This window comes from Lepisosteus platostomus, chromosome 1 (genome assembly GCF_059453375.1).
Source record: "Lepisosteus platostomus isolate fLepPlt1 chromosome 1, fLepPlt1.hap1, whole genome shotgun sequence".
Lineage (NCBI taxonomy): Eukaryota > Metazoa > Chordata > Actinopteri > Semionotiformes > Lepisosteidae > Lepisosteus > Lepisosteus platostomus.
In genome coordinates this window covers 75,769,569-75,797,235 of record NC_142611.1, presented here as the reverse complement: position 1 = coordinate 75,797,235, position 27,667 = coordinate 75,769,569, and the positions used below count along the sequence as shown (strand labels likewise).

General features: G+C 36.9%; 1 protein-coding gene across 3 annotated transcripts in view; it reads left to right on the top strand.

Moving 5' to 3' along the window:
* The window catches only part of ctnna2 (catenin (cadherin-associated protein), alpha 2), a 562,621-nt gene that overhangs the window by 105,775 nt on the left and 429,179 nt on the right, over window positions 1-27,667 (top strand). For 2 of the 3 annotated variants that reach the window (XM_088637605.1, XM_088637621.1), the window contains exon 3: window positions 24,240-24,435. In XM_088637605.1, coding sequence (XP_088493731.1) covers window positions 24,240-24,435 — 196 coding nt within the window. Of the gene's footprint in view, window positions 1-24,239; window positions 24,441-27,667 lie in introns of all 3 variants that reach the window. The other variant, XM_088637613.1, reaches the window with a different exon arrangement.

Below are 27,667 nucleotides of genomic sequence, written 5' to 3'. Positions count from 1 at the left end.
TTTTCATACCAAAGGTTCTCGAATCTCTTTATATATAGGAGGGGGTCCTCTTTATCTAGTAGTGTCAACTAGGTGACATGTGGCTGTTAGGATGTAACACAGCTGTTTTGATCATGACTACATGATATAGATAAAAACCAATATATACAATAATCAAAGATCATAACAAACCCTTCTGCCATCCAGCTTTCAAACTGGGTTTGGCAAGTGAGAAAAAATCTCTGACAAAAACTGTTAAAAATGGCATTTTGCTTGCTTGGTAGAGATTGTAAAGTTTGCTAGCTAGAAGTAGGGCTGGGCAATAATTAGATAACGCTAATTATCGCGAAAAAATTTTCCTCAATATAAATTTAACAAAATTTCGATAAATGTTCAATATATGTTTATGCTTTGCGCATGGTATGCGCATGCGCACAATATACTGTGCGAGTGCGCGTGCGTGTTGCAGACCGGGCAGCTAATGTGGTGGTGTTTACCCACACGGTGGTGGCTGACAGGATTGTAGTTTGAGTGGAGAAATGAGCGACACTGAAGCGAATGTAGTGCTGCCAACGACCAGCTCGAAGGACGATGACATCGTCAACAGAAAAGGTCATTCAACTTCGGTAATTTGGAGATATTTTGACTTTTTAAGATCAGACATAAAACAGAGCACTTTAAAGTTTGCAGTCTGTCTGAACCATCTTCTATGTGTGTTTTATCACACTGCAGTATTTAATTTTTCTATTAAGATATTTATTTTGTAAATTTTACCCATGCATATTTTGACATAAAAAAGACTTGAATACTCTCTATTCATTTGTTTAATGTTTCTGCTGTTTGGCAAGTGTTTGTTGTGTTCTTAAAATAAAGAGTTGTTTAATTTTCCAATTAACTGTCTGGTTTCTTCAACTTTCACTCAGGAGAAAAAATCTGCCTTTAAACTTGAAAGAAATAATGATTTGAGATTTATCATGATAATTATCGATAAAGACTGATATGAACATTTTTATCGTGATAATGTTTTTGGCCATATCGCCCAGCCCTAGCTAGAAGTAATTTCAGCTGTCCGTTGCAGTGCCCTTTCATTTCACATTGCCTGTGGATAACTGTAGCTAGGGTATTTTTGTTCCTAGCATGTTTTCCATTCCAGGGACTATTTAAGGCATGCAATCTTGACCAAAGTGTATCTGGAAAATTGGTTGCAAAGGTATACAAGCAGAAATGGTGCTGGGAAATAACAATGATTTCTATTATTTCAGAACATGATGTCATCTCAGCACTGGGCAGGAAGCAGCAACGTAATGTGTGTAATTTGTAGTCATTTTCTGGAGGCCATGGTAATTAAACTATATATCTGTCAGGAATGGTAGAGTAAAAGAGACCCTGTGCAGGGCTAAAAGGGAAATAGCAAGGTCCAGAAACACTGGGCAAAAACTCCAAATCCAAAAAACGAGCAAAAAGTCCAAAAACCGGTAGAGGGCAGTTGTCACGGACATCCAAAGGGACTAACCGTGGAGAGGCAGGAGAGCGGAAAAAGACCCATATGCGTAGCGGCGAGAAGGGAAAAAGGCCCGGGCTCGTTAGTGCAAAGAGTTCAGGAGTGCCGTATAGAACCCTATGCCCTCATATAGCGGACGTGGGGCGGCCTGGTGCTAGGCGGGTCTCAGGACATCTGAACGTCAATGCTGAGCGAGGGCAGAGTGCAAGACCCAGAAATATATAGCCCAAAGGAAAGGGAGTGACCAGAAGGACGACAGGCAGGAAACTAGGGACAGGACAGAGCAGGAGCGCCCTCTGGCTGCAGAGGGCATGACAGCAGTAGAACGAAGCAAACAAATCCGAAAACATAAAGCGAGAGCGAGAAACCAGGAAAAAGGCGAAGGTCGGTAATAAATCCTAAAAAGTGACGATAGTGTAGTACGCTCGCTACGGGAGCAGGGGGAAGAGGGGAACTAAAATAGTGAAGGCAGGGAAAAGCGATAGGCTAGTCACTGAGCGTTTGTGAAAGCAGGTGTGAGTGGATGTGTGAGGATGAGTGGAATGCGAGCGTGTGGAATGCGTTACAATAACATTATAACATTGTACTGACATCATCACATCTACTGTCCTATTTGCAGGTTAAAGGACAACTTAAAATACCATTTTGAGGGTCACATTTTAATACAGCTTTAACGCTAACACTTCGCTGTCGAGATGGTGTCATGCAATCAGTGAGTGAGCAGCTGTATACACTGCAGTTTAAAAAAGTCAACCTAGAAACAGAGTGTGAAAGCTAAATGTTAAGACATTGTGTTAGCTTTCTTGTATTAAGATGACTATCTTTTTAAGTGTGTCTAAACTACTCTTCGCTAATTTGTTCAAATGTTTTAAGAGAAGTATTTTAAAGGTCAACCCACTTACACTTGTGTGAAGGGGCTTTAGAACAATTTCAGCAAGGGGTTATTAATTTAAAAAAAAGCTGTGGCACATATGCTATGATGGTAAGGGTAAGGTACCCTTGTAAGGAGTGTTCAGTTCTGTTTTTTACTCTGTTTAATGTGTTGAACCTTAACTAGGGGGTTCAAAAAGTGTATTGAAAGTCATTCAGAGAGCTTAATTCTAGCAAATAAGCAAAAAAAAACCTTGCTACGTTTGAAAATGTGCATATACAGCATTAAATACCACAGGGATTGCCCTTTAACCTATTAATCTGGAGTGGATGGAGAACCTCTTATGTTAATATTGTGTGAGATGTTTTGCCAAGGAGCACATAAACAGGCTTCACTCCTAGGATTTGGTTTTCTTTTACAATTTAATGCACAATTAGTTTATTTAGGCTGTATAAAACAAAACCAACAACATGGTACTGCATATGCAGTGCTGCTACAGTATGTAGTCATACAGATTTCATCGCATTCCAACGCCAGTCTTGTGGGCTGTCAGTGTGTCAGCATGGCCATCACCATTTGTTGTGTTACTTCTCCTTCACGGTGCTCAGAATTTATGCATAATGCTCAAAGCTACTTGATCCTCTTATCTTAGGACGACTTTACAACTTTAGCATGGGCAAATCGGGGCCACTCTTTTTTTGCAGGCCAAGCTTCTAATCCTACTGGCCTGAAACTACTAACTGAAGTTCTAACTGCAGTAGTACTGACTCAAACGTCTTATTTTATTAACTTGAACTTGAACTTTATTGCCATATGTAACCGGTACTGGTACAATGGAATTCTTACTTACAGAAAGTCTCTCGATTGTAAAACAAGTGTAAAAAACAAAACAAAGTGAAAACAGTGCATAAAGACAATATACAAACAAACAATAGACAATGTGCAAGTAAACATGTAGTTTGAATGTAAACAATACAGACGTGTAAACAATGACTGGAGATGTGAAATAGATAAGGAATCATAAAGAGGTAGATGGTGATGGTGTAGGTGTGGTCCGAGGGGGATGGCTAAATGTGTTCGCCAGTCTCACTGCTTGTGGATAGAAGCTATTGAAGAATCTAATGGTAAGTGTCCGTATCTCTTGCCTGAGGGCAGTGGGGTGAAGAGCTCATGCCCAGGGTGGTGACTGTCCTCTGTGATGGCCAGAATTCTACCACGGCAGCGGTCCTCATAGAGCTTTTTAATCTCGGTGAGACCGCAGCCGATGATCTTCTGAGCCATATTGACCATTCTCTGCAGTGCCTTTCTTTCTCACGAAGAGGTGTTGCCATACCACACGGTGATCCCGTTGGTGAGGATGCTCTCGATGGTGCAGCAGTAGAAGTTCACCAACACATGTATTGGCATCCCCCATCGCTTGAGGCACCTCAAGAAATAAAGGCGCTGCTGAGCCTTCTTCATGATAGAGTCAGTGTTCACAGTCCAGGTTAGATCTTTAGAGATGTGAATTCCCAAAAACCTAAAGCTGGTGACTTCCACTTCCGTTCCATCAATACTGAGTGGGCTGTGAATGTATGGCCTGTGTCTCTGAAAGTCCACTATTAGCTCTTTCGTTTTCTTTATGTTCAAGTCCAGGTTATTGCTATGACACCACCTAAGCAGCTGTACAACTTCATCCCTGTAAGTGGACTCGTCATCATCGCTGATCAGTCCTATTATAGTGGTGTCATCTGCAAACTTAATGATGCGGTTGTTGCTGTGTCTTGCTGTGCAGTCGTGAGTAAATAGGGAGTACAACCTTGGACTCAGACAGCAGCCTTGTGGGGTTCCAGTGCTCAGGGTGAGTGGTGTTGATGTTTTATTGCCTATCCGCACCACCTGTGGTCTCTCGATAAGAAAGTCCACCAGCCAGTTGCAGACAGAGTTGCACAGACCTAATCCCCTGAGCTTTGTCACCAGTTGACTGGGTATGATGGAATTGAATGCTGAACAAACAGCATTCTCACATACGAGTTCTTAGTGTCCAGGTGTTCCAAGGCTGTATGCAGAGCCAGGGAGACAGCATCATCCACCGATCTGTTGTTCTGGTAGGCGTACTGCAAGGGGTCCAGGGACTCTGTGATGGAGGAGTTGATGTGTGACAACACCAGCTTCTCCAGGCATTTCATCACCACAGATGTTAATGCTACTGGGCGGCAATCATTCAGGCATGTCACTTTTGCCTTTTTGGGGGTTGGAACAATAGTGTTTTTTTAAAGCAGGTGGGGACCATGGACTGTGACAGGGAGGAGTTAAAGATGTCCGTAAACACTGTGGTCAGCTGGGCTGCGCATGTCCTCAGGACGTGAGGTGGTATCCCATCAGGCCCTGCAGCCTTACGGATTTTCACCCTGCTCAGAGTCTTCTGGACGTCCTGCTCTGAGAGTTTCAGAACAAACTCGCCCTGCACACTTGGGGTCTTCTCAGCAGTGCCCGTGTTCAGAGCATCAAAGCGGGCATAGAAGTGGTTCAGCTCGTCAGGCAGGGATGCGTTGTTCGTGTCAATCTCCTGGCTGCAGCCCTTGTAGCCTGTGATTGACTGTAATCCCTGCCACAGCCTCCGGGTGTCAGCGCACTGCGTTTCAAGCCGCACTCTGTAGCTCCGTTTGGCGCGTTTTATGGCTTCCTGTAATGCATACCGTGATTTCTTGTACAGCTCTTTGTCCCCTGATTTGAACGCGGTGGATCTAGCTTTTATTTTATTGCGAATGTCGTTGTTGAACCACGGTTTCTGATTGGGAAATGACCTAATTTTCATTTCTGGTATACAAATGTCGGTGCAGTATTTAATATAGCTGGTGACCGTGTCCGTATACTCATTTAAATCTGTGTCGGGAGCTCTGAATGCGTCCCAGTCTGTACTATCAAAGCAGTCCATTAACTTGCTTTCCGCCTCCTCAGACCAACAACGCACTGACCTGTTCGCAATGGGGGAGGTCTTCAGCTTCTGTTTGTACTCAGGAAGCAACAGGAGAGCGATGTGGTCCGACTTACCAAAACTCGGTTTGGGAAGCACTTTGTATGCTCCTTTTATTGTTGTGTAGCAGTGGTCCAGAATATTGCCTCCTCTTGTCGGTACAGTGACATGCTGAATGTATTTTTGCAGTACTTTCCTCAGATTGCAGTGGTTGAAGTCCCCAACTACAATTGAGACGGCTTCTGGGTGGGAGTTTTCGTGCTTTAAAACTATTACTAGTTTTAGGTGGAAAAATATTTAAGAGAAGTCTATGTATTTGCAAGCCTGCCCCGATTTGATTTACAAGATAACCACAGATGCCCAAAGCAGCTTTCTTAAACAAGATGAACATGCAGAGCTGCTACTGTAACATGCTTATGATACAAGAATATCTGTTGAGTATTTGAAGTTGAGGTGATTTGGCATTCAGAGATGCCAAAATCGTCAAACCAGGAAGACATACAGTATGAGCAGTATCCTAATTCCTAACCTGTCTCTACATCTTCTACATTTTCCAGGCTTCTGGTTTTAAGTGCATGTTAAGTGTAAAAATACAGTTGTTCTATGAAATGGAAACTTTTTCAAGACATTGAAAAGCTATTGCTGAAACTGTTTTCTCTAGATTCAATATCCTTTTGGAAGGCATAAAATGAACTGCACTGGAAAAGGGAATTTTATAAAAACCGTGTTTTATCAGGCTTGACCTTTCATATTTTTTAGTTTCTGAATAGAACTTAGTTTTGAGCGTTCATATTATATTTTTTAAAAATGAGTAGTTAAAGCCAATACAATCTTAAGATATTCCAGAAGTCAATATTATTGCTTTCATTTTCTTGGAGATACAAAAAACCAGCATGGAAATTATTCCCTCAAGAGGCGTTGACTCCTTTTGTTTCAAAATGAGATAGAAGGGTTGGTGATAGCATTGCAGAGTCTGATTTGGGATTTATAATTAGTTACTGTACTGAATACTGTATACAGTATGTACATATTTTGTGTGGATTCAAAGGCATGTTCCCTTTTAATGTCGTCTTGTTTATCCCACTGCCTATGATGCAGAAAGGAAGTTGCAAATTAAATATACATTCACTTTTCATGCATGGAAGACTGCTGATGGCATATTTTATAACTTGCTGCATAGTTGAAGCAGCCCCATGGAAACTAGTCTTAATCCTCTCTTTCCCCCAGTTAATCCTTTGATAAATTAATGAGCAAAAAATAATGTGCTGTTAAATTACGAAATGTTAGAAATTCATTACAATAAAAACCTCATTTAATTTAGAAAAATAAACATAATTTCATTTGAGGGTGGTAAATACAGTAAAAGTGGCACAGATGATTGCATAACCTTAGCAATTGTAAACCTCTTGTTTTATCACGATCTCTGCCTTTTTGTGGCACGGAAGTGCTAGACACTCAAAATAGAGAACCAGTTGAAATTAAATCCATGAAAAAAATTACATCATTTCCATTGAGTTGTCTGAAACTGTCACTTTCTGTTTGACTGAAAACATTCCTGATATCTTTAAGGCATCCACAAAAAACAGTCTTGACATGGTTCAGGGAGCCTAGGTTCTTAATGGCCATTCATCTCAGATGTACAATGGCATCAGCTTGGAAACACGAAGAAAACCACATGAAACCAAGAAGCACTTAAAACAGCAGTTGAATTCATTGCAGTGAAGCATGAACAGAGGGAATAAAAAGGATTCTGTGCAAAGTCTGCTATTCTTCTTTGAAAGTTAATGGAGGTGAAAGTGGGATGTTTTATTCTCAGCTTCAGAATTTACTAATCATTTATAAAACATTTGGAAAGAAAATAAAAAGAATACATTTCCAGTGAGTCCTTAAAAGGGTAAAAAGCAATACAGAACTTTTAAGTCCTTTCAGCTTATTCATAATTATTTAATATTTGGAAATATAATAATAGCAATGTGGTTTAAGGCTTTCCTGTTAAATACGACTCTATATTTTGGTCTAAAGAAAAAAAAAGAATTGTTTTAAGTAATTTTAATAATTGCCTCTGGCTGTACTTCCCAAACGGTGGAAAAGTCCCAGGTGTGCTGAGAAATCAGAAGAGATCGAGTGGATTGTGATAAAGAGAATGCATTAGGAATTTTGCTCAGCTCTGAACCTCTCAGCATTGAACCCAATTGTAATGTTACCGTATGTTAATTAAAACAAGCACACATTTTACAGTGAAATTCTAGTCAGGAAAGGGAACTTACTATAAATAGTTCCCATTAGAGCTATAGTCTACAGTATTTCAGTTTGAAATAAATGCTCTTTTTTGCACAATTAATGATGAGGATTTTATTTATTTTTTTATATGTCCCAGAAGTTTGGGATGTTAAGTGTGCTGCAAGCTGTCTAAAATCACCAAACAATAAAAGTATTGATGATGCACTTAATGCAGTGGTAATACAGTTGTGCAGAATATGGACCCTAATTGAGATAAATTGTTAAGTCAAAGTAAACAGTGGATAGTAAGAAGACATTACACTTACATATCACAGGAGTCATGTCACTGTTACCAGTGTACTGTTTAATATTGTATCATATCTTAATATCATATCTTACATATTTATTGTTGCTGTGTGTGTTTTAAACACCTTCCTAAACAAAGACTTTCTGGCAGCTTTCTGTGGATAAGTTGTCATTTGCACATACTGTACAGCAGGCTTCCTTGCTTTTGATTGTATAAGCTTGCATGAAACAAGTCCAAAGGCACACCTTAAAGCGTCACTCATAAGCTACTGTATATTTTGAGATAGGAAGAAAAAAAAACTTATGAACCAAAAATCAAGGTGCTGTTGCTTTCATATAAAAAACAGAAACCAGATCTAATTCATATCCAAATACTGACTGAAGGAAGGAGACATAGGGCTGTTAGCATACCCCACTGGAGAGATGTGGTATAGCAGTCTGTTGCAAACAACATTTCTGCCCAGTATTCTGGAAAACCCACAGGAATGTAGATTAATTTGACATGCATTTCTCAAATGGTCATCATTTTAACGTTTTCCAAAAGCAAGTTTAAAAATAGAGTTTATTTAATCAACTATACATGTGCAATTTCTAAATACAAAACCAGTTACTATTACATTTATTTGTGGTAGTGCCAGGTAAACTGTATTGTCTGTGAGATTTAATTTTTTAACATTCTTTTTAACAGAGCCTTTGATATTTTGTTGTTCTGTATGTTATTGTTCTGCTTGTATTTATTGCTCTGCTAGTGTCTTTACATACTGTATCTACATACTGTTTATTATTACTGTTTTGTAATGTACTCTACATAGTGTGGTGTTATCTGTTGTACTGTGTTGTCTACTGTACTGTGCATGTCCTAAGAGAATGGTGCAAGTAAGAATCCCATTGTACATGTACTGTACACATGGCAAATAAACTCCGCTATCTAATTTGTCTCTGTTTTGCCAATTATTTAGCAATATCTAAAATGAAATTGGTTATCACAGATTGCTTTTCAAAACAAGCGTCTTAAATATGTCTTTACATTCTTATGCCTGGAAAAGAAACCTGCATGACATCGTATTACCGTGTAAAATAAAGCAGGCATTGGCAGTGATTCATAATCATTTAAAAAAATGGGGCAACAAACACCGATTTGCCTTGCAGTGAGGCAATGATTTGTGCACCACCCTATCTGTATTTAATCCAATATATATTCATATATTATGCAGAAGCTTAACATATTATAATAATGATAATCATTAACTTGGACTATTTAGTGGTTGCCTTGGGAGCCCAAAGGTGACATACAGGTGGAACCAGTACTGTACTTGTAAAATAGAAAAAGATGAAAGTGAAGCAGCTAAATAATAGAAAATATGCAGCAATAAATTGCATCATGGAATTGCAACCAGGTACTGTACATATCCCTGAATAATTTTGGGACGCAGTGGCACTAAATCGCTTGAGTGCCATCCGTTTTATAAAGCCACATGGTACAGCACATAAATTCAGTGATTTACATTTTTTTACATTACATCTCAGTTAACTCGGTACTGCCTCAAGGATAACTACAGATAAACACATCATCTTCTCGATCTTCTCGAGAGGATTACATCATGTTAGTGTGTTTTACAGAAGGAAAGTTCCACAATTCCTTCGAATTACAAAGAAATGCACAGAATGTATACAGGAATACAGAATTGGGTACAGCACAGCGATTATAGAAATTATAGAAGATTATAGAAGATTCTAGATTATAGAAGAGACATGTTCTTCAGTTTTTTTCAATATGTATTCTATATATATTCAATCATATGATCAGGAATTAATAACACTTTAACTTCATGCCTCAGCATATACTACACCTACTGTACTGTACAGTATGTCTGGTGGCAGGTTAATGTACAGTGAAGTGAAAAAAAGCACACCCCCTTACAATTCTACGGTTTTACATATTAAGACATATCTGACCTTCATTTAGTCCTCCCCAAGTCCTAACAGTAAATACAATTGTTATAAAATTGTATAACCTCATGTAACTGATAACACACACAAATTGTACTTTGTCCTTATTTATGAATTTATTTTATTAGTATCTATGTGTGTAATTTGTCACATGAGGTTAGTTTTAAGATTGTGTACTTTCTTTCCCACATCACTGTAGTTTGAATAGGTGTATGACCAATGTACTGTATGCCATCATAAAAATTCATCTGAGATGAATGCTCTCTGGAGGTGGGGCTTTTATGCTGCTTGCATGTAATTCATTTTTGTAATAGTTTGCACCTTGTAAGACGAGGTGTAAAGCATTAGAAGGCATTGCACCTGTCCTAAGTAAAAACATCTCTTTTACATGCTCGCACTTCTTATTTTTCCAGATGTCTCTCCATTCCCACCACAGTTTACAATGACAAGAGTGCTAATTAGAATGATTGTGCAGAACGCCAGGCGAATTACTATTCTTGACATGTGCTGCATTTCTTGTAGTTGTTTAGGTTCACAGTCATACAGATTTTTGAAACACTTCTTGGTTCCTGTTCTGGATCAGTTTCCTGGTTCAGAGCTGGAAGAAGATAATGTTCTCTGTGAGCCTGGAGTCTGACATCCAGGAGACATGACTGAATCAGTAGCTGATGGATCAGAATGTTTCTTGCATGGGAGAGAACATTGATGTTTGTGTATCTGTCCTCAGACTTGATACTTACAATCTTCTGCGAACAGTTTGTGAAACAACACAAGTCTTTTATAGTATGTCTTGTATGTTATCCATGCCTTAGTGGCAGACCATCAGTCTGGTTTCAGTTTTGAAGTTGCAATCCTTATAAAGATGGTTCCTCAGTGGGCCAAAGACTGTACTAGTGGATTTCAGGTGATTTCTTTGTCAGTATCAACCTTCCGTAAAATAATGCTCCCAAGGTATGGATAGTGCTCTACCTTTGTAAGACACTCCTTAAAGAGTCCTCCAAGAAAAACTGGGTTTTTGTAGTCATTGATGTTAGTGAACCAGTAGATAACAATCATCTGTCTGGACCACAATTTCCAAAATAAATTGCTATTTATTTTAATTGCTAGTATGGTAACCAGGGTCACTGAGCCAGGAGTTGCTGTCCATCAGTTAAAATGTTAAACTGCAATTGTTAGGTTCTGCATGCATGGATGCAGTAGTGGATTTCCAATATGTAAAGCTTCTTGGTCTTGTTTGGAATAATCCCTGAAAATGTACAAAAAATGACAAAAAGCTATAGTGCCTATGTTTTATGATAATGTGTTTCATACAGGGTCAAAGTAAGGAAACGGCTTACAGCAGTAATGCAGAATGAGATATGATATAAATGGCCTATGTTTCATGTCGGTGCATAGTTTTATGTCATCTTCAAATAAGCAGAAGGACAAACTGGCCTTGAATAATGATGAATCATTAAGTATTAAGTGCAAAAAATTTATCGAGAAAAAGAGTTACATGTCAAAAGAACTATCTGCAGTTGGGTTAATACAGGGTGGTTCAATTGGGTATATGATGTAATCATGTTAGGTTATTATAAACATTTAAATGAAGAGGTTGAAAGAGGTTCTATATTTCAAGATGATTTGTAAATTGTGGGCTCACATTGTGAGATTCTCATTGAGTTCTCATTGCCAGCAGGCAGGCTCTTCATCCTGCTATATCACCCTGCAGCTTACAGCTGGCAACTGACTGATGCTAATCAGGTGTGAGCCTGGCCAGTACCTGGACAGGAGACCTCCTGGGGAAGCTAAGGTACTGCTGGAAGAGCTGTTAGTGGGACCAGTAGAGAGCGCTCACCCTGTGGTCTGTGTGTGTCCTAAGGCTGAAGTATAGTCATGGGGGACACTACATTGTAAAAAAGAAAGAAGACGCCATCCTTTAGATGAGGTGTAAAGCCGGGGTCCTGACTCTCTCTGGTCATTAAAAATCCTAGGTCACTTTTTGAAATGATTAGGGCTGTCCTACCCAAATTACTTCCTGGCCTTTACCAATCATGGCCTCCTAATAATCCCCTTCTATGAACTGGCTTCATCAGTCTGTTCTCCTACCCACTGATAGCTGGCGTGTGGTGAGCGTACTGGTGCACTATGGCTGCCATTGCATCACCCTGGTGGGGGCTACACGCTGGTGGTGCTGGAGGGGAGTTCTCCTTACTTGTAAGGTGCTTTGAGTGTAAAAATTAACATCACTATTAATTCAAATTAATTAATTAATTAATTAATGTAGCTATAGCTACAGTATCTAATCCTTTTGACATGAAAATCTATTCATCAAACTGCGAATGTTTTCAAACTGGTCTTTATGACTTAATTGTCTGTCATCCATCTGAAAATAAAACTCAAAACAGCTTCAGAAGAGCACTCTGTCTAGGATTTACCCTAAATGTCTGAGCTGATTTCTAGCATAATTGTACAGTGCCAGTGAAAGAGAACAGTTAGTAAGTTGTGCCTTATCCATCTAGGATGTAGTTTGCTGGCGATCACAGCTGGCAGCTGCACCTTTTTCTGCAGATGAGATTGCCAGCTAATCTTTTCCTTCCTTTGGGATACTCCGTACTGAAATCCATTATAATGTAATACATTTACATTCCTTTCTGTATTTATAACCGGCATGTTTCTTTGCTTGTCCATTGCAATTGAAAATGTTTAGAACCTGATATAGTGGTTTTATTAATTAGTGGAACATCTATTTCTTCTCCCTTTTTTTCAAGCAGTTATTGTGGATACTTTGATATCCAAATGCGGTATGCTTGCTTGTGGCAGTGATGTTATCACATACCATTGAATTTATTCTACATGTAAAATACTTTAAATTACAAAACCCAATGAAATGGTTACTTTTATAGCTTGCAAATAGTAGATTATGATGTGTAATTAAATTTGGTAATGCACGACTGTTGCAGCTTGTCATTATCCAAGACTAGTTTTAAACACACATACATACTGTATGACCATCGCAGTGGATCTGCTGTCTAGTGTAGGTCAAATTGTCGAGACAAAACAATAAAATGCAATTCCTGACCGGATAAGCCCTTTTTTTCTGTATGTAATTTAACTATAATTAAACTATTTGCAGTCATAATTTGCCTTCTCTCCTTTATCAATCTGGAGTGTGAAGGTACTGTAAATGCAGGTTTGGAAAGGTCATGACATTTGTGTTCCTTTGAGTAAATAATAAAGTAACAGTGGGTAATGGACTGAGAAACAAGGAATCCTTAGCAAATGTTCTATGTTCGAATTTACGAAAGTGTTTCTTTCTGTATCTTCTGCAATTTAATTTTTCTGTTGCATGTGCTATGCATTAGACATTTTACATTTTCTTTAATTAATTTCTACTGTTTTATAGTAAATCAGTGTATCAAGACAGTTTGCCAAGGTTTTTGATCCATTGCAGACTTTATTACATTTCAATTCCTGCTATTGATTTAAATATCTATTTACATTTGAAAAGAAAAACAGAAAATGAAATTAATTTAATTCCTCTTATCCGTGCCTGCGTTTTCTTGTGATGGCTTCCTAACGTGAACATTCTGTAGCTGCTTTATGAAAATGGACTGGAATGAGCTTTGAAAATCTCCATAAAAAATGTCCATGTTGGTATAACCACAGCCATGTGGCCCAATCTCTGTTTTGTATAGTGTGATAAAGTACACTGTAGTATACAGTAGTATTTCAGGTGGTTGACTGCATCAGCATGCCTAGGCTGAAAAGGAACAAGTAATAGGTTTATTCTCTCACACCCGAAGAAGGCTCCACAGCCGAAATGTTGTGTTTTCCTTCTTCTCTTTTCAACATGGAATAAACCTTTTATTTTCAAATGATGTCCTCTGTCGAGGTTGCTTATTACAGTATATCTATTTTTTGCCTCTTAGGTTTTCTATTTTTTAAACAATTTTTTATTTTAGTATACTTCAATAAAAGATGTGTTGGATACAATGTACAGTGGGTGTTAGGGAAATCGGTTTTAGCGTCTTAATGACAAAAGCCTCCAGGTAAGAACCTGAATCTTCTTGATATAGTTAATTCAACAGAACAAGTATTGCTTTAGTGATAACGTTATTCGACTTTGCATCACAGATAAAAATAATTAGTGACTTTTTTAGGTCCTGTTTCTAGACAGATTCAACTTAATTTTCTAAAGGATTTTATATTTCTTAATGCAGAGCATCTTGTTTTGTTTTTTGGTAAATATAGCCTGACATTCCTTACAAATCTTTATTTTGACAAGTTGGATTTTAGATTATTAATTTCGTACTTGCCAGGAGTCAGAAGTCTTTAGATAACAGTATGTTTTTAATTCTCTTCATCAGATTTTGAATTGTTTTAATAGAGTGTTGTGTTTAAGTCTTTATTGATTTGTGCATTGTATACAAAGTATCTTGGCAAACTGCAAATCATAATAATAAACTTCATCTCACGTAACGCCTTTAAACGTTGCATCTCAAAGTGTTTTACAGTAGGTGTAAAAAAACAATTATAAGAATAACACATTACAGAATAATCATACTGTATAAGAAACACAAGCCGAAAGAGTCACAGCAGAAAATGTGTGGTCATTATAAAATGGAGCAGACCCAGACACTAATACAATAGATAATGGCCTTTCAAGTGTCCCAATACTAATAGTCTCTTGAAGCCACCATTTTAAACACGAAGCAGATTTTTGTTCTGCTATGATGAAAATGTACAGTTTGTTACTTGTACCCCCCAAAATATAAAGTATGTTAATCTCATCATCTGGTGGATTTAGTTCCCTTCAAAGGGATATAATTGCAAATTCAAATTATTTGGCAGTAAAGCAAATATGACAGTTTTGATTGTGCTGTCACAATACTTTTGAAGGGAACTGAAACCACCAGATGATAGTTTGCATACAGTTTCATCCTCCTTAAAAAAGATGGTTGACGTAATGTCTGAGCAATCTCTGACAAAGTATTCTCTGAAATAGCTTTAATATTCTCTAGTGATGGTTTACTATTGCAGGTCCACATGAAGGAGATCCAGGGAGATACTGTAAACCCTCACCACTCTTGTGTGCAGAACAGTGGGTGAAAGCTTTGTTCCACTCTCAGACAGGTTTGAAGCCCTCGGCTGATTTGTCAGTAATAACTAAAATCACTTTCACTTCTTCAGCCATGGCTCAGGTTCAGTAAATTGTTTGGTGTGTTAGCATTTTAGGAAATGTACAGTAGCTATCACTGTTCATTCAGCATCCCCATCTTTAAGACATAATACCAGGCAAAGGAAGATTTAAGGAACAGCTATATATCCAACTGAATGTTCTTGCACAATAGGGCTTTAGCAGTTTGCTGTTGACTTACATTGGGATTAAAACAAGTCATATACATTAGCTTAGTTTGTGGTAAGTGTAGACGATATTTGACAACACAGCATTTACATTCTCCATAAATAAAATCTGTGCCACAGTTCAAAGGATAAAATTGCCTTTTTGTGGGTCAAGTGTTTTTAACCCTAACCCTAACCCTAACCCTAAGGCTTGTTTAGTATTTAAAACCCTACGGTATGTTATTTTGAAACTTTGATATTTGTAATGGTTTGCACAGTGGCACAGCAGTCGCCTCGCAGAGTTGATACCTTGGGTTCGATTCTGGACCTGGTGTTCTGGGTTTCCCCCAGAGTTTAGAGACTTTAGGGTTGGCTTCTGGGAAAAATGGACCCAGGTGTGAGTGCGTGTGTCTCCGTGTCTGTGTCTGTGTGTGTCTGTGTGACATGGACTGGCATCTCTGTCCAAAGTGTACCCCTCCTTGCTTGCTGAGATAGACTCCCCAGCAGCCCTGAACTGGGTGAAACGTTTAGAAAATGGATGGATATTTGAAACGATAAATATAATGAATTGCAAATGAAATGCACAACTGATGTTCCTAATCTAAGTGGCTAATTCTGGGTTTTAAGCAGGTTCCACTCCACATTTTCACAGCACTTCGGCTTTGGCTTGGTTGCCGATTGAAATCAGTTGGAGTGAATCGAACCGATTAGGGAGCTCATGGTCGGCCACAGAACAACCAATATTGTCAATGGGGTGCTTGTGGGAGTGGGCAGTATCTGTGGGGTGGTGCCTTTTTGCATTTAAATTCCTTTGTATCTGTTCAATATGCATAGTGTGACATAGAGGTGATCAACCTGACAGCCATCACCCAAAGGATGCTTCAGGTTGTCTTCTTGTCTTCCTTTTATTCCAGATCAGAGCAAGAGCCATGTGGCAAATTGTTTTGATTGTGAATTCCAAGTTGGAAATTTAGAGGGGGCCACTTCAAAATGTAACACTAGATTCACCCAGTAAAATGAAGCAATGTCCCATTTTGCAATTAAAAAGAAAAGATAAATCATCTCCTCATTTACTTGCTGATGGATGGATTCCTGTACAGTATATTTGGAACCTGTTGTGTCCAGACACTACAGAAAAACTGAACCCTACAGGCTAGTTTGGGTTAAGAGCCATGAAAAGAGGTTGTCCCTTTTCTGTTTGATTCCACAGGATGGATTATTTTGACAATGAAGCTCTAATTCAGGCCACTAGCTATTTTGTTTGGTACAAAGGTACTTATTTATAAAAAACAGAATGTGAGTTCTTCACAGAGGCAATACAGATTTAATTGGAATGCATTTCACACAAAGACCATATTGCCAATTAATTAATTGTTTTAGTCAAAAGGGCACTAGCAGAATCATTTCTTCAATTTATGTTTAGCGGTTTAGCAAAATCACCAGATTAGTTTTAATAAGAAATCTCTTACTGCTTGTGGACTCATACATTTTTAATTTGTAACTGTGTGAAACAAAAATTTTTCATTGAAATGAAGGGGATTTGAGTGCATTTCCTGTTGTTCACTGTAAAGACTTCTAAGGTACTGTAGCATTGACATGTTTGCTTAAAATGCCAAACTATCTTGCCTAATTTACGGTACTCATGCGTAACAGACACAACCACTTGCTTACTGAAGGGAAAACATGTTACAAAATTAAACATCAATTTGAGTTATATTTTAGAAGGAAACTTAATTTTCCCCAAGGCACTTTTATAAATTGACAGTTTATGTGATTGGCTCACAGTAGTTTTAAATGTCGTAGTAGTAAACTAAATGCTTCATTGTGTGGAAAGAAACCACATACTGTCAGAATGTATCGGTCTTCCATACATACACACAGTAACTGGCTTTGGAAACACTTTAAATTGGGGATTGAAAATTGCAATTCTAAACACTTAATAAAATACATTTACAAAATAATAATAGAGTGATATATGTGTGATATCATTCGATATCAGTGGTTCCCAATCCAAGTCCTGGTGACAAACACACCTACAGATGCAGCCATTCAAAATGCGCGGTAAAAACCCGCGGTACGGTAACCTACCCACAAGCCACCGCGGGGCACCGGAGCATACCGCAGGGCAAGTGATTGGCTGGCCAAAATGACCGACAGGGGCACTCGTGGTGCATTGGTTGGTAGTGCAAAGATTGAATCATTTAATGTCTTTACTGTGCACATTTTAATCCGCTTAGTTTTGAATATTTATATGGATTTTACCACTAAAGGGAAATTTTAGTAGCTGAGCATAAAAAGAAGAGGAGCATAACGCATCTGAAGGTCATAAACGATATTAATTTAAAACATTACTGTATGTATGTAAACTGTACTGTGTATGGCTGGTCTTGGTAGTTTAAAGAAAAAATACACACCAGTCTTCCATTTCTCCCTAAACATTTTAAGCATGAAAGTTTTATGAAACGGTACCCAAATATGCGATTGCTGTATAGAATGAATTTTAATTAAAAAAAAATATTTAACACGAACATTAAGCTGTTTACATCTTCCGCCTGAGAACAGTCACCCGTTGCTACCCAACGCAGAATGGTGATTGGCTGACACCATCTGACACCCCTCTGATTGGAGAAAAAAGACGTGCTGGCGTGCTATACCAGGAAGAGGAATCTTTCCATTCAAAACGTGTATTTTAAAAGTTTAAGAAGTAAAAACCTTACAGCGTACACAGATTTCTAAACTGATCAGGATCGTTATCTTTGTCTTATGCATAATAATGTTCACCGCTCTGTCCAGCAAATTAATAATAAACTTTATTTTATATAGCGTTTTAAACGAATAAGTAATTAGATTGCTCATAAACCTAATCACTTGCTTTTTCTTTTTATTTAGGCTCAGATTACAACTATAGATCGAATTATTAATAACCATAATAACAACCAACCAACAAAAACAACCATATAAACATAATGGTGGTGCTGGACCTTCCAGTTTTATTTATTTATTTTTTAATCGCGTAACATAAACATATTACCGTATGCAAACTGTACTGTATACAATATGTACATGTATATTTAATGTCTTAACTGTGCCCGTTTAAGTATTGAATATTCATATCTAATTTTACCACTGAAGGGAAATCTTAACATAAACATACAGTATATGGCTGGTCTCGGTACTTTAAAGAAAAAAATACACACCGGTATTCCATTTCTCCCTAAACATTGTAAGCTTCGAAGTCTTTAACTAACGTGATACCGGAGTCAACAAGCATACTTTTAGAATTTGATTAAAAGGGAATATAATATGGAATCGCGTATCTCAAGAAATTAATAACGATATAATTATATTCATGTTGCAAAAGAACTGCAACGGACATAAAAACTCCCTTGCATGGTTTCATTACGACCAGAATCGGTCTTGAGATATTTTTAACTTGATTTACAGTATTTGAGAGGTATGTCTTAACACCGATACTACAGTGCTTAAGTACTGCTCACGTATATGTTTCTAGGTTTATATTATGCATTTCATACGGTCAAATTACTTTTGAGCAATAAGAAGCGAGAAACGGTATGCGTTTTACTTTCGTTTTGTGCTGGGACCCGTGGATTGATTAGAGATATCAAGTACATACAAGTCATTTTTTAAATGTTGTAGTTCGTCTTGAAAAAATGTTACGAGTACATCATCTATCAACAATTACACAGGTTCTGTTTCCATATTGCGGATTTTGGTTACGTAATATTATTTTCTAGATTTCACGTTGTGAATATGATGGGATGTCTGATGGGATGTTTCTAAAAATCCATCCTCTGTAAAACGTCTTCTCCAGTTGTCCTGCATATGTATTCGCTAATGAAGCTGTGTGTTCTGAGCCTAGATCTCTACATTTCTGTATGAACCAGCTTAGAGGGCTAAAGACAGCTTGTGTTTAAATTGAGTGTAAGGCAATTTATGCTTCTAAAGTCATGGTCAGCATTTATCTTTGTACTGTGTTGTAAACTTGTTCTGTGCCAAGTCACATTATTTTATAGCGTTTTTAAAGCGTTATCAAATACGGTGTTACTGTAGTTTACTGAGTCCCATGTCACATGGTCTGTGATTGAAACCTGTAAAACCGGTTTAATTCGTCACAGCCAGCACTCTTCAGGTGTGAGAGTCTTCTGCTCAGAATGAAACGCTAAAATGTTTGTGTATATTCTAATGGTAGTGGGGGCGGGGTGTGTGGGAATAAGTTTGGTTGAAACATTTTCTCTGAAAGCATTTTCTTCTTGTAACCGATCTTGTTACAGCATGTTACAGTTTACTATTATTAACCATATTAATTTTAAGTGCTTAATGTAAAATCTTGTAAAAATATATTTTCATTGTTCAAATATACATTAAGTCTGACTATCATATAATAAGTTAAATACAAAACTAAAGAAAAAATAGGGTTAAATATAATTCAAAATATTTTGCTAACAATGTTAACTGTTTATGAATAATAAAATGTATTAACTAAGGAGTAGGATGGCACAGTTGTTAGTATGTTTTTTGTTTTTTTTTAACCCAATCTCCGGGAAACCATTAGTACGATGGTGAATCGGAGATTCTCAACCCTTGCTGCGTACGACTGGAAAAGAATTCGTGATCGGATCAACGAAATGCTTCGTAGGAGGAGGCAGTCTTTTCCTCTTGTCTAACAGTCTGTCCACAAACAAAACATTCCTGTTAGACAAGAGGAATTGAAAAAAAAACAATGTTGTCAATGAAAACCGGTGTGTGTGTCTCTCCCTGCTGGATGTCCCTCTCACAAACTGCTGAATGAATAAAATAATTTTATTGAAAACGAGTTTGCGATTGTCTGGTCTTTAAATTCTGTAGATACGCGATTCCATATTATATTCCCTTTTAATCAAATTCTAAAAGTATGCTTGTTGACTCCGGTATCGCGTTAGTTAAAGACTTCGATGCTTAAAATGTTTAGGGAGAAATGGAATACTGGTGTGTATGTTTTCTTTAAAGTACCGAGACCAGCCATATACTGTATGTTTAAGTTCCAAAATTAATATCGTTTATGGGCTTCACACGCGTTGCAGTATGCTCAGGCACTAAGTAAAAGGAGATGCTTCGTATTGCTTGACTAATTTTAAAAACTAAGTTATAAATATAAAAATTGCAGGCGCTGCTCTGGTGCGTCGGCTCCTACACAGTGCCTGTCTGCCGTAAGCGTTACAATATACATACAGTACCCAACACTGCTTGTACCCATCTGTCATGTAAATAAAACACCTTGAATTGAATTGAATTGAGGGGAGAAGGGGGGGATACTAAAGCCAATACTGGCTCAATGGGCTTTGACGTGCTAATGCGTTAACGGTCCGGGTGTGGCAGGCTTCCAATGTCAACTCGACTCGATTAGAAGACAATGAACGTATTTTAGCCCTAAATGAATTAATAGCAAACATGGTTTACATAAAATACATTTTTCCAAGAAAGTTTATAATAATACGATCTATAGTTGAAATCTGAGCCTACTTTAAAAATAAAGGAAAAGCATTTTCAAAGAGCAATCACGCTGTGTTTATGAAGAAAAAGTGATTAGGTTTATGAGCAATCTAATTACCTATTCGCTTAAAATGCTATATAAAATAAAGTTTATTTAGAGATGAATGATCAGTGTCGCAGTTTAAATAATGTGAGTCAGGAAACTAACACAGCGCCACCGGATTTAATAACGCAATAAAAACGCTATAAAATAATGTGACACAGTACAGCACAGTACAACAATACTGACCATGACTTTAGAAGCATAAATTACCTTACACTCAATTTAAACACAAGCTGTCTTTCTGTATGAACCTCTAAGCTGGTTCATACAGAAAATGTAGAAATGCATTAGCCTGATCATGATTAAAAAACACATAATTAAACACGCGTTTGCGATTTAAATCAGAACACGATTTAAATCAATATAAATGTTTATATTGTAACGCATACTGTCCCGCCTCCATTTCTCTATAACAATTTACTGTTGCACACACACACACAATAGAAGCAGGAACCACTGTCAGAAGGGAAGATATATTCAAAATATCGCAAATATCGATCATGTTGCGATATTTTGAAATATAAAAGTCAATTGATTGTCCATAATATCGCTTACCTATTTTTTCGAAGAAATGTTTGTTAAAATAAAAGTCCAGCACCAGCTGGATTCGAACACACAACCTACCAGTTGGAAGTCACGCACCTAGACCAGTAGGCTACAAGACAGCTCGCATGTTCAGGTAGGCGAAACAGCCTTACACAGTCCTGCCGCAGTACACGGATATAATCATACCGTTATTAAATTCTTTAGATACGCGATTCCATATTATATTCCCTTTTAATCAAATTCTAAAAGTATGCTTGTTGACTCCGGTATCACGTTAGTTAAAGACTTCGAAGCTTACAATGTTTAGGGAGAAATGGAATACCGGTGTGTATTTTTCCTTGTGATATTTTAAGCTCTAGTTGAATGATAGGTGTCGCATTTTAAATCATTTTCGTAGCTAGAAATTATGAAACGCCCTGTTAAAAGCAAGGACGTTTTTATGCCCCGTTGAAGTAAAACAAAATGCCTGACAAAGTATGGCTTGGACAGATTCCAAGTGCTTGTACAAATGTGCTAAAGAAATTATACTTTGAGTATACAGCTTGTCCAAAGTCATCCATTATTAATACTATTAGTAATATCTTCAGTAAAGGCTTTGATGCATAAATATTTCTGATAAAGGTAGGTTGTGTACTTCTGTCCAACTGAGCAATCTTGCTTTCATAATATATACCAACATTTTAATGACTGATGATTAACATGCTGTAATACACAGTTCAAAATTAAAGGCTCAAATGCTGTACATGAGAGGTTAAGCTCCCCCTGGCGGTTTTACAAGGCGACGCCGGATAGTTAGTCACGTGACACACGTGAAATGCGTGATACCGCGTGATACTGTGACACGCCCACCGGGGTATGCCGCGAAATACCTCACCCATTTTGAATGGCTGCATCTGTATTGGTTTTTGTTCCAGCCTAGCCCTAAACTACACAATCAAACCCTTCATTCACATAATAATCATCATCATCATCATCATTTTTAAGACTACTTATTCCTTTGTAACTTGCATGCTAATGTAGCTCCCTAATCTAATTTTACCACTTGGTTAATTCCGATCATGGCTTTAACTTATTAACTGTTTGTTCCCAGTTCTTAAACATGTCGGAGCTTTAACCGATGTTAAAAGTCCCAAACTTGTGAGTAGAAACAAACATATTAAATTGAAGCAATTTCTTAGATTAAGTAAGGTTTCAATTATCTAATGAAGGTGGGATGGTGAAAACTGGCAGGTGTGCAAACCCTAACAGTAACTGGCTTTCACACAGTAATGCAATAACAGCTGCCTGCACAGGTACACTATTAGCCTTCATTTTTTTAATTCCGCTATGGTTATTTAATTACACAGGTTTATCAGTGTTGTGTACATAATAAAACAGATAAAACACTTAAAATACATCCAAGAAAACTTATATTTTTGATGTTTTAATATTACAAAAATAAAAAAGTTACATTGGATGTATATTTGATTATTTATTAGTTACAAAACATACCAGATAGCAAGATATTTTTTTTAATGTCATGGACATATTAACACAACAACACAAGGTGAATTATTATACAATAATTTGAAAAATAAACTTGGTTCAAATGACGAGTTTGCAATATTGTATTTTATGCATTCTCAATTCCTTTTCTCCAGATTATGAAAAAAAAGACATGGTATTATACAGTACATCAGGATGAATAGATTTATTATATATATCTGCCAATAATTAATTCATGCAAGTCTTCTTAAAACACACTTCATTTCAGTTCCAGATATATTGAATCTAATTTCGGTGGAGTCTTCTGAAGTGATTAAGGGAAATATTCCAGATATTTTTAGCTCACACTAAAAATGACATTTAACCTAGACTGTAACAGTTGTGTCTGCAACGGGTTTTAATAATCAGATTCAGTGAGAAATTAATTTGTAACTCAGTTCATCAACTATTCTCATTACACAGATTAAATGAGGTTTTCTTTCATACCTAGCAAGATGAAATTGGAAGCGGTCTTGAACCCCTTTGGAATCCTTTACCTTTTATCACAAAACAACTCCTTTAATAATTCATTGGATTTTTGTTGTTGTGTGTAAACAGTTTTAATTCACTCATACCCTGTTTAATCACAATACACCCATTATTCAGTTTCTGAATATCTTTTCCTTGTGAAAACGTGTAAACCAAAATCTTAAATTTCCTTAAAAATCCAATATCACTTGTTTTTACCCTAACACAGCCCTGAATCATCAAAGTAAAAACATTGTTGTTTGTTCAGAATAATTACCAGATTTACCTTTGCACAGTAGTTAACAAGATAAATATAATTAATAAAATGTATAAAAATTCTGAGAACACAGATCATGAACTTAGTTGTGGGAGGTCAGAATGGCATTTCTATTTCCCTTTCGAACAATGTGACTGTGTTAAACAAATACAAACTTGTTAAATGGGTGTTTAAATAGAGGGAAGGGTGTATTTATCTAACTAGAATGCCATAAACATGATGAACCTTAAGATATTCTAATAAATGTGCCCAAATTCACAGTACAATTGCATTTAACACAGTATAGTTAACATTTTTTTTATGGAATAAAACAATTTTTAGTTGTTCTTCCGCAACATCTCTAAAGAAGGACTGATACATTTTTAATTTGAAATTTCACTTGACATTCTTGAAATCAAATACTTTTTTTATTTGTAAGATGAGAACTAACACTATCATAGTTTTTCTTAGGCATCCAAATAGTAATTGAGAATATAATATTCGGTTTGTTCAAGGCTGATTTTCATAGACTGCTACTGCTTATGTGTTGTCCTTGACCATGCAGATTTCTTTGAAATTACTGAGTCAAGAGACCTTTGTTTCCACAAGCTGGACAATTAGCCTTTGGGTTTACTTCCATGTTTTCATGAATCCTGGAAACAGGTAACCTGAGACACAGCTCAAGTAATCACACCGACAAGCCAGTCATCAAATCTTACATTTTCATTTTCCTTTTTTCTTCAGGTCACTACCTTGGTGAATACGAGTAATAAAGGCCCGTCCAGCAAAAAGAAGGGACGCTCCAAGAAGGCTCATGTCCTGGCTGCCTCTGTGGAGCAGGCCACCCAGAATTTTCTGGAAAAGGGTGAGCAGATTGCCAAAGAGAGCCAGGATCTGAAAGAAGAGCTCATTGCTGCAGTTGAAGATGTTCGTAAACAAGGTGAAGTACATGCTCCTCACTTCCAGATATTCCACTTACATGTACAGTATATGGGGAAAAAAAAAAGATACGTTCTATCACATTTATCACTAGCGTTTAACGTTTGGCACTGGGATAATTTTGGTATATTATGTAACTCCTATTCTCCTATTAAATACATTCTACACATATTGCTTTGACTCATACAGTATGTGGTTACATTTTAATACTGTATGTGTTACATTTGATTCAAGTGAAGTTGAATAGTTTGCATACTCTTTAGATTTTGTACAGATTGTCTAGGGCAACACAGTGGAGGTTAGGATTGCTGCCTCGCAGTGATTGTGCCCTGGGTTCAGTCTCTGAGCTGCGAACTGCATGGGGTTCTCCATGTGTTTGTGTGGATTTCGTCCAGACAGGAGGTAGGTGAATTGGCCCCTGGGAAAATCGGTCCTGGTATGAGTGTGAGCATGTCAGTGACTGTGTGTACCCTGCAGTGGCCTGGTGTCCCCTCCAAGATATGTCCTGCCTTGCACCCATTGCTTTTTGGGATGGATGCTGACTACCTTGCAACCCTGTACTAGATAAAGGGGTCAGAAATCTGATGGACTGATCATCTTGAGACTGTTTGGCCAAGGGGGATTTTCCTCAAGTCAAACAATGACAAGCTTCTGCAAAATAATTTTGTGTCCTCGGTCTCTAGAAGGGATTTTTAAACTTTTAAACGTGTAGGTCTGTCAAAAGACAACCTGTGATATGAGTTGGAAAAGAAATAGTTTACTCCAGATAGTTTGGGAATGCACAATGGAATTTTTCATTGGAACAAAAAACTTTGAAAGATGTCCTGAAAAAGCCCTAAAGCCATTTAACTTTCTACCCACTTTCTTTTGGCACAAATCGACAAGTCTCTCCTTGTTCTTTTCAGAGTCTTCTTCAACTTTCTTTGCCAGTGAATTCAGAGACACGTTTCTTACACTTGAAACACACAGGAAAAGAGATTCATACCTCTGGAATTATTTAGAGTCCCGTTTATATCATTTCCATGTGATGGAGTAAGAGAGTTTTTACGTTTTTATGACACAACCAGTTATATTAAATTTCTATTATTAAATCATCAACTGAACAGTGGCAATCCTTATTTACTATAATCAATGATTCCTTACCTACACATTGTTTACCACTCGATGGGCATTTTCAGTTCTAAAATATGCCTGCCTAAGTATTTTGTTGTTTTTGTGTTTTGCATTTTTACATATTTAGTTTTTTTTTCTACTCTGTAAAATATAATGATACGTTTTTACTTAATTTTTTTTTTTCATTAAAAGTGCAAAGCCCGGTATATTTGAGAAAATGTATACACTTTATTTACAAATATTTTTTAATTTGTGACAACCATATCTAGAAAACTAGAAAAATAGAGCCTATAAGCAAAGAATCTTGGGCACTGCATCATGACTTAGGTGATGACTTAGCTGAAGTATGAAATATAAAAACTGACATGCTGTCCATTAGGAACAGCAGAAAAATCAATTCTAGTTATTTCTTCAGTTGTCCTTGAATGTGTGCTGAACTGAATTTAGCAGCTTATTCAATTAAAATGGTTGAAGTCAAATGTCAAGGTCACAAGTAGTTCTAATTACTTTTCAACATATTGTATATTGATCTTGTCTAATAGGAATTAGTCTCTCTTGAGAAGTGACAAAAGGTGAAATAAATGTTTGTACACAAACCTTATCATACAGTAAAACACAAATTTTCTTTACCAAATTTAATTTAACTTAAGTATAGTATATGTCAGATCTAAAAATGGACTAGAGTAAGAAAGGAAATAAACAATGAATGAATCTATTTTAATACCTTTCTGTTTAGAAATATCAGTTTGTATTGTAATCCTAAATGCACAACTGATAAAGTAAATATGTAATGTAGTGTTGTGTATTGTATAACAACAACTAATATATATTGTTTTAATGTGATTTTGTCTGTTACTTTTCTGTGGTTATACGGAACATTGTGGAAATAATTTGTTCTATCATTGCACCATTAATGGTTTAAATGTATCAATAGGATGAAAAATATAAAAGCCTTAATTTATGCTGCACATCTGTGCATTTTTGCTACCATCTAAAGAAATGTTTTTAATACTCAAGTGAAGACATATGTGGAAAAGTTGATCATCAGATTTAACAGAGATTAATTTTGTTACTAGTAAGCTGCACAACAAGTTATATCAACCCTGAATTTATTAATGTATCTTATAACATGTGTATAGACTATTAAAAAGAATAATTAATCATATTTGGGACTGGGGCTGGGATCTTTGATTTGTCACAAAATGTTTAATATGACGTGACACGGATCATTTAACATTTCAACATGTATTCGTAAAAGTAAAACTTGTTAAATTTCTTCGAACAAGCAGCAACAGTAATGAACTGTCAAAAGGCTTTCGTTAATGTTCCTCATAAAAGATTAATTTAGACAACAGGCATTCGAGGAGATGTATGAGTTTGAGTTGGTTAATAAACTGAAAACAGCATAGATAATGGGTGAATGCTAAACTTTTGGTGATGTAATTAGTGGACTTCTACAGGAATCTGTACTAGGACCACTGGTCTTCCTATCTCCAGTCAATGATTCTGGTATAGTTAATCAACTAGTCAGGAAGGCAAAGATAGGGAGATCAGCATACTTTATGAAACCACAAATTAAATTCAAAACAATTTAAATAAAATTAAAGACTGGACAAACAAACAGTAGGTGATGTTTCATGTTAATAAGTATTACCGTATATGTAGTTCAGGTGGGTAGCTGCGTCAGCATGTGTAGGCTGCAAAGAAACAAGTAACAGGTTTATTCCATGCTGAAGAGAGAAGAAAGGAAACACTGTAACATTCCTTTCTTCTCTTTTCAGCACGAAATAAACCTATTACTTGTTCCATTACCGTATACTGAGTGTGCAGTGACAAAAAACATAAACATATACAGTAAGTATACAGAATGGAAAAAGCTGACCTTGAAGTGTCTTAAAGAAGAATTTGGTGTTATGTTGACACCTCATTTACATATTGTGGACAATGTGAGGAAGAAATAAAAAAGGCAAACAGGATTAAAGGAATGTTTTACACTGACAGGCTAAAGGATCAGAAGGTTTTTAGACTTGCACACAGATGATTACAAGGGGGCCTGATCCAAATATTTAACATCCTCAAAGGCACTGACAAAGTCAATCAACTGGAATTCTTCAGAATAC